The sequence below is a fragment of the Panonychus citri genome, unplaced genomic scaffold, assembly GCF_014898815.1.
Source record: "Panonychus citri isolate SS breed McGregor unplaced genomic scaffold, ASM1489881v1 Contig00136, whole genome shotgun sequence".
NCBI lineage: Eukaryota > Metazoa > Arthropoda > Arachnida > Trombidiformes > Tetranychidae > Panonychus > Panonychus citri.
Window position 1 is genome coordinate 248115 of NW_026515541.1, and position 12618 is coordinate 260732.

The 12618-nt window shown below is 33.2% G+C and overlaps 3 protein-coding genes across 3 annotated transcripts; all 3 read left to right on the forward strand.

Moving 5' to 3' along the window:
• Positions 1-369: 369 nt before the first annotated feature.
• On the forward strand, positions 370-2207 carry LOC128392715 (troponin I-like). Its single transcript, XM_053352786.1, has 8 exons — positions 370-529; positions 607-717; positions 788-911; positions 996-1096; positions 1184-1227; positions 1317-1358; positions 1439-1571; positions 1963-2207. The coding sequence occupies exons 1-8, from the start codon at positions 527-529 to the stop codon at positions 1981-1983; spliced, it is 579 nt and encodes a 192-aa protein (XP_053208761.1). The 5' UTR covers positions 370-526; the 3' UTR covers positions 1984-2207.
• A 345-nt stretch (positions 2208-2552) lies between these two features.
• Positions 2553-5716, forward strand: LOC128392704 (phosphatidylinositol 3-kinase 2-like). The gene has a single exon (XM_053352773.1). It carries the CDS (start codon positions 3062-3064, stop codon positions 4424-4426), a length of 1365 nt encoding a protein of 454 aa, XP_053208748.1. The 5' UTR covers positions 2553-3061; the 3' UTR covers positions 4427-5716.
• A 3143-nt stretch (positions 5717-8859) lies between these two features.
• Positions 8860-12504, forward strand: LOC128392450 (protein white-like). Its single transcript, XM_053352478.1, has 10 exons — positions 8860-9127; positions 9276-9458; positions 9651-9889; positions 10117-10185; positions 10241-10343; positions 10421-10758; positions 10840-11049; positions 11111-11242; positions 11292-11626; positions 11712-12504. Exons 1-10 carry the CDS (start codon positions 8860-8862, stop codon positions 12067-12069), a joined length of 2235 nt encoding a protein of 744 aa, XP_053208453.1. The 3' UTR covers positions 12070-12504.
• The last annotated feature ends 114 nt before the right edge of the window (positions 12505-12618 follow it).

Consider the following 12618-nt stretch of genomic DNA (forward strand, 5'->3'; position numbering starts at 1 on the left):
AATAAAAACAATTTCCTCTTTCTTTTTGTCTCTCTTTCTTTTTTTCATCTTCCTTGTCTTCCTTTTCTTTTTTAAGTAACGTTCTCATCTCTTCACTCTGATTGTTGCCAAAAAAATCATAACGTTTTGATTGCAATCCGATAAGTTTTCATCTCGAATCTTAGATTAACAATCGATGGTAAATTGTTTAGACCAATAATTCTGACAAAATCAATATAATCAACGAATTGACTTGGTTATGTTTAAAAGTAGATCGAAAATATTCACAAAGGGATAAAGGAAAAGATGAAGATGGAGATACAGTGAAAGAAAAGGGGGGTGATAATATTGGAAGATGAAAAGTTAATCCAAAGATAAGCTCAGAATAGATTATCGAATTGGAATCGAAATTTTTTCCACTAATCTGAGCCACTTTTCACATCATTATCAATCATCGAGTCTCTTTGTTGAATATTCAAGTGATTAACTAGTTGATTTAACGATTGTTTCAAATTCACTTGAAAAAAAGTGATAATCAATCATCATTATGGTGAGTAAAATAAATTACAGTTACTTTGATTATCTGGGTGATTTATTGTGTTCCGTTTTGACTTGTGAACAATTTAGGATGATCGTGAGAAAAGAAAGGCCGAAGTTCGAGCTCGGCTCGAACAAGCAGCCGCTGCGACCAAGAAAAAGAAAGGGTTTATGACCCCGGCTCGTAAGAAGAGACTTCGAGTAAGTAAATGAGACGAATTAGTTAATTGTTCAAGTGAGAAATTAAATCGTTAATTGGTTATACGTTTAGGCTTTGTTGAGGAAAAAAGCGGCTGAGGAGCTGAAACGGGAACAGGAAAGAAGAGCCGAGGAGAGACGCCGAGCCATCAGATCGCGATGTGGTGAACCTCACGATCTAGAGGAAGCTAATGAAGGTAAATCTAATTAAATCCCAATAGATGATTAACACACCAACGCACTAATTGTCTTCCAATGTTAATTGTTCTCTCCCAACGAAGCTGAATTAACACAAATCGTTAAAGAATATTATAAACACGTTGCTAAACTCGAAGACGAAAAATATGATCTCGAATACGATGTTAATAAGAAAGAGTTCGAGGTAATTAAGTTCTAATTTGTTAATTGTTCGATCCTCGACTGATTAATCTTTTAATCACTCTTCTTCTAATTGTTATCATTGTTACAGATTCGTGAGCTCGCTGCTAAAGTAAATGATATTCAAGGACGATTGTAAGATTAATTATCGAGTTTATTTTGTTTTCGAAATTTTTTCAATCTTTCTAATTACTTTTCTTTTTTCTCAATTATTAATTAACCAGTATTAAACCACCACTAAAGAAAGTGTCCAAAACGGCTCAACAGTAAGTGCTAATTGTTTTCTTTTAAAAAACATTGGAAAAACAATAAAATTAACTTTTTCATTCTGATTGTTAACAATTAGGATGGAAAAGATTCGGATGTTCACTGCTAAAGTATCGCAAATGGACTATCGTTCGGGACTGAAACAGGTCAAAAAGTACGATTTCGATGATAAGGCCGCAAAGAAAGAGGACTTATCTAAAGAACCCGCTTCTGTAAGTTAATCATCAATCGACAATTAACTTTATCCTTTGAGAACTTCTGATAGTCTCACTAGATGGCGACACTAAATTCTAATTCTATTCAAAGTTTACAATTAAATTTCTTTTCGTTAATTGTTGTAATTAGATTAACCAATTAACAGTAAGATATGATCAGATTGAGGAAGTTTTCAACTTGACAATTAGTTAATTGATTTTAAACGAAACCGAATCGCCATTGGGTGAATAATATCAATTGTTACTTTTAATTTCTCAAGTTGAACTTTAATCAATTCGAGATTAATTGTTAACTTGAGTACTTAATCAACTACAATTTACTAGATTGTTAGAGTTTAATTTAATCAATTTCTTTCTCTTTTTTTTCTCCTTTGTTCCTTATCATCAGAGAGAAAAGTCTGAAGCTTAATTGTCATAATTAATCAACTCGAGAAAAAGATAAAAAGGTAAACATGATTTAAACGAAAAAGGATAAGATGTTAATCATGATCATCTATTTAATTGTAATTATCTTTTCTTCCGGGAGGAAAAACAAAGATGACAAATTAAAAAGTTAATCAACCAATTGTATTAATTGTTCAACTCTCTCTCTGCATTAATATATAAATAAAAATAACTAAACTGTTGTCAGAACCACTGAGCAAAATGTTCAATCGAAACAAAAAGTATATTTATTTAATCTCAATTGATAAGAAAAGTAAATAATATGATTGGATTAATTGAGAATCAATTATCATTAATATTAATTGTTAATTGTGACAAAACAAAAATGAAAAGAACAATTAACAACCGGTTATCAATAAAGTCGCAAGATGGAGTTAGTAGCAAACTGGTATTCGATTGGAAGTGAGTCCGAGTTGCACATGACGCATTTTCCATTGGAGTCAATGAGTGAATTGGAATCCAAGTAGTGGATCCGAACTTTCCCTCAGTTTTGGATCCGAGTTGAAGTTTGAGTTTGAGTTTTTTGGAAAACAAATCAACAAATAAATGGATTGAAACTCAACTGAGGCCTAACTGGAATATACAAAATTAATTATTAATTGTGTGTCTTTTATTTTTTTTTAATTATTTAATTATTTTTATGTGATACAAGTTGTTCGTTATGTACAAACCAAAGTGTATTAATAGTTTTTTCTTTCTCTCCGCTTGTTTATTAACTTTGCCTTTCACCTTCTTCTTGTACTAAAAGAAAAGGCAGAACAACAAATTCTATTCCATAGCATTTGGTCCAGTTTATTTTCTTCTTGTTTCTCCTTCTTCTCCAATCGAATCTGAATGAAAAGCAACATCAATGTTGTAGACTAATGATTCAATCTTCCATTTTTTTCCTTGTTCTATTCTACACCTAATCTATCTATCTCTATTTCTCCCCTCTCTCTTTTTTTTCTTCTTTTTTCTCTCTTTCCTCCTCTTTCTTTTTTTCTCCTTTTTCTTTTCTCTATCTTCTCTATCTCTCTTTTATCTGACTGATATCCTTTTTAGGTATGCTTGAAGGTAGGAGACTAAAAGACCGTAAAAGTCCAGGCCAATTTGAGGCCAGAGGAAATATTGATAATCGTAACAGACAAATCCGTAATGACGGAAGTACTCGTAATCCCAATTCAATTGGATTAGCAAAGGTTACCACTACAAGAATTCCAAAGAAAATTGATACACCAACATCAGCTCCTCCCGTAGTAGTGTCATCATCTTCTTCATCTCATCATCAACAACCTCTATCCGTTCCAATATCATCAACATTATCATCATTAGTATCATCTCCATGTACCACCACCAATGCAACCACAACCACTACAGCAACAACAACAACAACAACAACTGAACTTAAACCAGAGATTTATTTTTTAATTCGTGAACATGCCAAGACTTTAGAGGCCATCAGTAAAATTACCAATCGTGTGGATAAACTTGAGCACAAAATTGAAGATATCTGTCGAAAGGTTAAACAAATTGACAGATATAACAATGAAATTAGAGGTGGAGTAAATTCTGGAATAAAAAAAGGTGAATCCTCCACATCCTCTGGTATAACACCTAACGCTTTAAGCGACGACAGTGGAGTTGAATATAGTCGGACAACAAATGGAACTGGTCACGATGATGATGAGCTTTTATCCCTGTTAAATCAAATAACCAAATTCTCTGACTCAATTAAACAAACTCTTACTCAACCTAATTGTAACCTTCACAGTCCAACGATTCCCAGGCCTGATCATTATCTTCATCACCCTCCTCCACCTCATCCTCCCCATTCAACTCCTCCTCATCATCCTACTCATATTCATCCTCCTACACATCCTCTTCCTCATCATCACCTAATTGCTCCAACCGAAACTGGTTCAATGGTTCTTGGTATAACTGGTAGTACATCATCAACCGCCTCATCAACTTTGAAACAATCTGTTCACAATAATATCGATGGTGGTTTTCATCGCCGTCATCAATTATCCCAACCACTACCTCCTGGACCACCACCACAACCTCCACCATCTTCAGCAACCAGGAAAAATTTATCTTCTTCAATGGATCATTCCCGACTGAACGACTGTACTGACCCAACATCAGCGCCCCAGTCTTTCAGTGCCTTACTATTTGAGTCAAATGTTGAACACTTTCTGGCCAACCTCGATTTCGTTCCTGAGCCAGTTCGAACTAGTGATTACTATTATCCGCCCTCAATGCCTATCTCTCCACCTTCGCCTCCTAATCAACATCATCACCATCACCATCATCATCAACATTCACACCAACATCAACATCATCAACCTGTTAAATCACACCCGATTCCAGCTAGTCGTCTATTGACTGAAACATTACTTCATCCGCACGAACAACCTGATCAGCAATGAAAATCCAATTAATTAACTACTTCTGTATAAAGAAACAATGACGTCTGAGCGAGTGTATATTCAGTGAAACAAAAAGTTCGATATTTTTGTCTATTTACCTTCTTTCTCTTTTACTATCTATTTTCTTTCTTCTCTTCTCTTCTCTTTCCTTTCCACTTTCCATTTCCTGTCTCTTTCTTTTCTCTCTTTCTATCCAAACAGTGAATGTCAATGTGATTAAATATACACAAGAGTATAATTTGAACTTTGTTTAGGTGATTGGCTTAAATGCGTAAATGATTTTGCCAGAAATTGTCACTTAAATGAATCTGCCTAAAAAAATGGATCCATCCTCATCATCCCCACCCAACATTTGCTTTTAATTAGTTTTATCTAATCATTACCAACAACAAAAACTACAACAACAACATCATCAACCTTTGATTATTAAGAAGCTGTAAGAGCTAAATGAAATTGATCTTGATGATACCATAAAGTGATATTATCACAGTAATTGAAGGATATCATGAAGGATGATACATTTTAAATCCAAGGATAAACAAGATGAAGATGACTAAGATATAAAGATGATACATATATCTAACTTGTAACATTATGAATGGGAAAATATATAATTGAACAATCAACAACACCACCAATCACCACCATCAGCAATAAGAAATCAACTGATCAACTAATCAATTCAATTATTATTTTTAGCATCAAATGTTAATTGTTTGTTTTCTGTTTACCAATATTCTAAATCAAATTCAACAACATTCATTTAGTGATTGATAATCCAATCAATTACCACACACCAGCATCCCAATGATTTAATTGTAATGATTTAATCACCCGATGAGCCGCTAACGTTATGTTTACATTTGAAATGTCTTAACCCTCACATCACCTCTTTGACTTTCTCTTTCTCTCTCCCTCTCCCTCTCCCTCTATCCCGAACTTATCTTCTCTTTCTTTTCTAATATCGAACTTGTTTGGATCAGAACATGGACGCAAAAATTATGGACCAAAAAGTGTACAGTTATCGCTACGAACTCGCATTTGAATTTACCTTAAAAAAGTCGTTTTCGTCCTCGACCTGAACACTAACTCGTTTTTGTTATCGTTTGAAGAGACAAAAATTGGTAACAAAAAGTGTTGAACGTTTAAAAAGTTTTCGCTGCGCTCAGACAATTAATTTCATTTACTGTTAAATAATAATAATATTATTATAATAAAAAAAGATATCTAAACAACAATCAATCAAATTAAATAACAAAATTAAAATGATGCATTAATTTTAAAAAACAATCAATCGTTTCAGCTGATTCGCTTAAAAACAAATCTATCACTTCTTGGAAAAGTGATCAACGTAATTGGAGATAATTAATGATTAATTTGAGCGAAACAAAAAAGAAGTGATTTGTTTATGTGAAAACAATTATAATCAATTCTTTATAATTAGTTGTGCGATTATCTGACAATCAATGAATTAATGAAACCATCAATTCTGTTGTTGAATATGTAATACATCTATTACATATATTGTATATCATTATAATCATATTATATGAAGATCAGAAAATAGTTGACTACTGTATAGATTTTTATGATTTTCACCAGCAAATTTCTGGGTGAGAATTTATTGTTTTAATTGGTGAAAGACAATTCTGATTATAATGATTTTGATTAACTTACTTGGAAAGTTAGCTTTTAAATTCAGTGTAACTCTCGATTTATCAACTGTTTTAATGACAATCATTGTGACAATTTTACATTTGAGGTTGGTGACAATATTCAGTGGAAATGCTTGATAACCAGTAAGGAATTGGAAAAGAAAAAGATTCAAGATCAATTGAAAGATAGCCGATTAAGCCGAGGTGAGGGTTGAGGATCGAAATCCAGTTCAAGGTTAGGTTAGGTTAGGTGGATGGAAATTTTTTTGTATAATTCCACCATATTGGCACGTTTTAAGCCACTAAAAATTCCCTCGGTTAGGTTAGGTTAGGTTGAAAGCAGAGAATTTCTAACTCCCAATTAAGTTTTTCATTATCTTTACGGTAAAAGAGCCTGGACAAAAATCTCTCTGATCAATAGTCAAAGAAGGAACAGTAATTAGCTCAGTGGTTTTTGAATAACTTTTGAACCAGTTATCATAGGAACTTATAACATACGTATTTGTGATAGCTTAGGGTTTTGTTTGGTACTAGGGTCAAGATCATTCAAGGTCACTTGCATCTAAGCTTTGTTAGAGCATAAAGAGCTCATTGAGATGAAGATTGAAGGTCAGCTTAATCTCAAGGTCACTTAGAAAGATAAGACTCAAGTGACCATATTGCGATAGTCATTAGGGAAAGTGTATTCCGGTTTGTTTCTTTCACTTTTGAACTGAGTTATCAAGGTTAGTTTCAGTTCGAAATCTTGGTATACGAAACGAAATTTCTCTCTGAGCTTTACCAAAATAAAGTCGTCTAAGTTCAAACCAATTATAAGAAGACACAAAAAAAGAGATTTTCACCTTTAGAGGCAAGAAAAATCAATGATTAACTTTTGTGTTTGATTTAATTCTTTCTCAGGTTTGACCAATAAAAAGTTGTTGAGATAATTTCTTCTAGTATTTGTCATCTTTGCTTAATCAACTACAATGGTCGAAAATCAATCTTTTCTTAATCGATTTTGTGTATTAATCGAGACGTTCACCTGGAGAAAAACAGGAATCAACTATCAGATAATCTGGAATTTCCGTCAAAAGAAAAGAAAAGAAAGAAAATTTAAAAAAATTATAACTTTTGACCCTTGACCCCTACAACATTGGTTCTATTTTATGTTGGTGCAGAATCCAAAAAGCTTTCGAATTAGAGTCTCGATGTCTCTGTAGCACATCAGGTTCTTTCTCAATGTTTGCATCAAAAAACGTGAATCGTAATAATTGTGTGATTAGATGAGGCAATTTAACATGAACATCTATTGAATAGAAAGAGCCTCATGCCTCCATGAGATGAATCACAATTCGCCCTGAAATTCAATCTAATGAAAAGAAAATGAATATTTCAATCAGATTAGATTCTGATTTTGGTACATTGATACTCTTATAATCATGATTGATGGAACATCATTAATCAACTTATTTAGTTAATTATCTTGCAACATGATAACTGATGAATAGTTTTCCAATAAACTATTGAATAAAATTTCATCAATTCAATGCTAAGAAACTTGTGGTCATTTTATCAATCACAATGTAATCAAACTGACCAGCAGAGTAACAAGAAAAATAATAAACCGATCAATTATTTTCTCGTGAAAATTAATAAAATTAATAAAAAGTAAATCAATGAGATAATAATCTGTGAACTTTTAATTAAAAGTTTTTCTTTGAAAAACAAAATCAATATAAGACCAAGGTAAGAATCTGCATTTGCCAGGAAAGCGGTAAAATAAAGCGATGATGATGATGGTCAATTTATTGACCATTAAAAGGGGATTTCAATGGTGGAAAACAAGAATTATATTAATAATAAATTGTTGATATTAATTTAATTGAACAATTACAGTTCTTTCACTGGAAATTGGTCAGTTTTTCACTCAGGTTATATTTATTTTCATTTCCTGAACTTTTGCATTCCATTGATCGGACTTTTGGCTCCGCCTCGAGTGGAAATCGAGCACCAGGAATATCCTAAATGAGATAACAAGATAATACTTATTAAGAAAACGAGTCCATCTTTCAACTAACTGGTTCTAAGACTTGATCTTCTCTCTCTCTCTCTCTCTCTTATCATCTTCATCTTCATCTTTCAGTGACAAGAGATGGAGAAAAGATCGTTCTAAAATATTGGTACCTGAGTACGATAACCTTGTTGCTCTCTCTCTCCCGTTATCATCTTCTCATCATCTTCATCCTTTTCTATTAAACTTCATTCCTTTTTCATTCTGAATCAATGTTGTATTAATATTATTTTTTTTTTCTCCTCATCTTATTCATAAAATCGTAATAGTGACCTCCATATATTTTTGTTGCTTCGTTATGCTTAAAATACAAATTGTTCAATTCCATTTGATTACAATAATCATTTTCATCTTCACCACGATCATGATTTCGTTAAGAAAACATTGAATTTTCATCATCAATTTCGCCATTTTTATCATTTTAATTTTCTGTTTACATCTAAACATAACAACAAGTCAGTCACCTAATTAAAGTGATTTACTGATAATTATACTAATTTACCATCGGATTGTGTGATAATTTAAACAATGTTAACTGTGATTGATTTGATTGAATTTGTGAAATCCAAAACCAGACACAATCAATAATCTTCATTGAATTGGAATCAAGTCTTAACTTTTCAAATCTAACGGTAAAATCCTAATTCTTGAGTTAAGTGTTTTTATTAATGTCAATCAGCTAATTGTTGGAAAATTGTTAGTTAGTTCATCGATAATTGATTAAGATGGGGAACAATAATGTTAAAAAGTCACCTGGACAATTCGTTAATCAACCTCATTCTGTGATGAGTGTTCGAACTGTTGATCGATATCCTCCCAAGGATCCGGAAATACTTTCTCGTTATTATCATTCAACAATACGACATCATGCTCACTATTTATCTTCACCTTATCATCATCTTTATCAGTCATATCATCAGGATAGATTGTCCAACAATAAAGTACCAGGTAAAAATCAATCGCCTCATATCACTTTGTCAAGGTCACATTCAGGTACACTAATAGTCCGTCGAGCAACTGAAAAATTGGGTTTAACCAGATTCATTAATATATCAGCAATTATATTGCATATTGATGATTGTTGGTATATTTAAAATTGATTGGTAACTTTTATTGCATTGATTGTGATTGTTGGTTGTTGTAATTCACTCATTTGTTAATTATATAATTTTTCACCATGGATTCAACGGATTCAATGATAAACATCTAGAAAGTCAACCAGTTACGATTGAATGGCAAGAATTAAGTGTTTCGGTTCGACCAGGAAGAGGATTGTTCAAATCGACGGCATCGACCAATACATCAATTCCTATAATTAAAAATGGTAAGTTAATTGTCCTGGTCAACAATAGATTGATTCAGTTCGTGCTGATTTAGTTTGAAATTTATCAAAGTAAATTTTATTTGTAAGAGCACTGGGAAGAGAGAGAGAGAGAGACACTCAATATATTGGATTATAATAGAAGATTAAATTTGAATTAGTGTTAATTGTTTGTTTTTCAATTCGATTGTAAAGTGACCGGTAGTGTGGAAAGTGGCCATCTCTTGGCGATCATGGGAGCCTCTGGAGCGGGTAAAACGACCTTTCTAAATGTTCTAACAGGTCGAAATCTACGAAATCTCGATGTGGGAGGCAAAGTGCTTCTCAATGGTCAAATCGCGACTGCCGATAAAATGGCCGCTTGTTCGGCTTACGTTCAACAGGATGATATGTTTATCGGTGTGTTAACAGTCCGTGAACATCTCACATTCCAGGTAAACTATTGATTCTTTATTGAGAATCTTGAATCACCTTGATTAACACAATTAACTATTTCTACACATGATAACAAAAGAGAAGAGTAAAAAAAGATCACAATACAAACAACACTTTGAATCTTTCTAAAGATTCTTAATTGTTTGATTATCTCATGAAAAACTCAAGGATCTATCGTAACATGATGTCCTTTTCATGGTTCCATTCATTTATTTTCATTTTTAAGGCTCATTTACGGACAAGCGATGGATCAGATCGAGAGATCAAAGCCAAGGTTGACAATGTTATTTTAGAGGTAAATTGAAGTGTTAATTATGACTCGAGATTAATTGTTGATTGTTGATTTAAAGCTCGGATTGAAAAAGATTGAAAATTTTCGTATCGGTTCACCGGGAATGGATAAGTCAATTTCTGGGGGAGAAATGAAAAGACTCGCATTCGCCTCGGAGGTGAGAATCACTTTCGCTATATCGAAGATGTGAAAACAAAAGTTTCGAGTTGATGTTGAACTTTTTTCTTTTTTAGATTCTGAACTGATCCGTCGATACTTTTCTGTGATGAACCGACGTCTGGATTAGACTCTTTTATGGCTCAAAGTGTTGTCAGCGTTTTAAGGTCAATGGCAGCGACTCGACGAACCATATTAGCGACTATTCATCAACCTTCATCTCAAGTTTTTGAAATGTTCGATGAGATACTTTTACTTTCTCAAGGAAGAGTCGCTTTCATGGGAAGTTCAGCTGATGCTCTTATTTTTTTCTCTCGAATTGGACTTCGATGTCCATCCAATTATAATCCTGCCGATTTCTATGTCCAGCAACTCGCAATCATACCTGGAAAAGAAGATGAGTGCAAACGAAAAGTTTCCGTAAGTTAATATTTTCCAACCAAATGATGGAAATTTCATCTCTCGTTCAATCTTTCTGATATTATCAATTTGTTATCACAGAGAATTTGCTCTAAATTCTCGGAATCCGTTAGCATTTCACGCACGGCACAAGCGCAAAGACAAATAGACCAGAAAGGAGGCTACAAAAGGCCGACTCGATTCTCGTACAAACGAGGCTTTTGTACGCAAATTAAATGGGTCGTTTGGAGATCATGGTTGACTAATCTTCGAGATCCTCTTTTAACCTTTTTCAGAGTGGCTCAAACAATCGTAAGTCCCGATCAGGTCGAATAGAAAAGCGAATCGATAACTTTCTTTTCTCCTCTCATAGTTTGTTGCTCTTCTTCTCGGTGTCGTTTACTGGAAACAAGAATACAGCCAAGAAGGAATCATGAACATCAACGGAGCCTTATTCATCTTATTAGCTAATGTCACATTTACGAATGTCTTTGCAGTCGTTAATGTAAGTTCGATGTTTGTTTTTATAAAAAGTTCGCAATTCATTTTCTCAGACTTTCTGCTTGGAATTACCGATATTTATTCGTGAATATGGCAATGGACTTTATTCAATTGCCGTTTACTTTCTTTCGAAATTATTGGCCGAGTTACCGTATTTCGTTTTCTTACCCTTTGGTTTCGCTGCCATAACTTATTGGATGATCGGCTTGTACGACGAGATCCAAGTCTTTTATTTAACGGCCATGGTTTTGGTGCTAATTGCAAATGTCGCCTGTGGTTTTGGCTATTTCATCTCGTGCATCAGTAAAAGTGTCACCATGGGATTGTCGATAGCACCGCCGTTCATGATTCCACTCATGTTGTTTGGTGGACTTTTCTTGAATAATAAGTATGTTCATCATGATTGGAGTCGATTCTCGATTTCAAGTGTATTAATTGTTTCGGTTTCTTTTTCCGTTTGTCCATTTCTTCAGGTCGATTCCCCATTATCTGGCATGGATTAAATATCTCAGCTGGTTTTACTATGGAAATGAGATTATCGTAGTTAATCAATGGCGTAAAGTTACTAACATTTCCTGTGATATTCCAGATTCTGATCATTTAGGCTCGTTGGTCGGAGCCCTAGTGCCCAACATGACTGAAATTGAAGTTCTTCGAGACGCTTTGCCCCCAGGGCTTGGATGTATATTGGATGGGAAAGGAGTAATCGAAAGGCTACATTTCGACGAAAATAATGTCACATTTAATTTCATCGCTCTAGGAGTTCTTCTAGTCGCTTTTAGAGTTTTAGCTTTCATTGCAATTACAATCAGAGCTCAATTATTCAGATGATTAAACATGCAAACCATCAAACGAAAGGTTAAATTTTCATGTTCACACAATCAACTGCGGTCAATTTTGTTTCTCATTTCAATTTAAGTGTAAAAATGGTCAAGATACTTATTAAAAGTTAATCAAGCTACAAAAATCATCACATTTAAAATTTTTCTTGGTCAAAGAGGAGTAATTAACTTTTAGATAATCAATTGATTGGTTAAACCACAATTTAAAAAGTAAACTCATGTTATAAAATTTTTCCTAAATCAGTTAATTATTAGCGATAACTAGTGTATGTGTGGGTAATTGTAATCAAATTTAAAATCAAATCTTTTTGTTGATGTTGTTGCTTAGAATCAAATTACATCAACAATTAAGAGATGAAACTTTAATCACTCATCACATTGGGAATAAACAATAATAACCTTTATATTGTTTACAACTCAACTGTCACTTTATTAGCTTTTTAACCAAGTTAATTGTCACATTATCAGATTAATATTACATCATAATTGTTGGAAACAATCAAATTGAACTTTAATTGTCACAAATTGAAAATATTAT

Bases quoted from the DNA above. Each gene is read 5' to 3' on its own strand.
- LOC128392704 (XM_053352773.1), top strand. From the start codon at position 3,062: ATGCTTGAAGGTAGGAGACTAAAAGACCGTAAAAGTCCAGGCCAATTT.
- LOC128392450 (XM_053352478.1), top strand. From the start codon at position 8,860: ATGGGGAACAATAATGTTAAAAAGTCACCTGGACAATTCGTTAATCAA. The intron at 11,050-11,110 runs GTAAGTCCCGAT...CTCCTCTCATAG, and splicing joins TCAGAGTGGCTCAAACAATC to TTTGTTGCTCTTCTTCTCGG. The intron at 11,243-11,291 runs GTAAGTTCGATG...TCATTTTCTCAG, and splicing joins ATGTCTTTGCAGTCGTTAAT to ACTTTCTGCTTGGAATTACC.
- LOC128392715 (XM_053352786.1), top strand. The intron at 718-787 runs GTAAGTAAATGA...TTATACGTTTAG, and splicing joins CTCGTAAGAAGAGACTTCGA to GCTTTGTTGAGGAAAAAAGC. The intron at 1,097-1,183 runs GTAATTAAGTTC...TCATTGTTACAG, and splicing joins TTAATAAGAAAGAGTTCGAG to ATTCGTGAGCTCGCTGCTAA.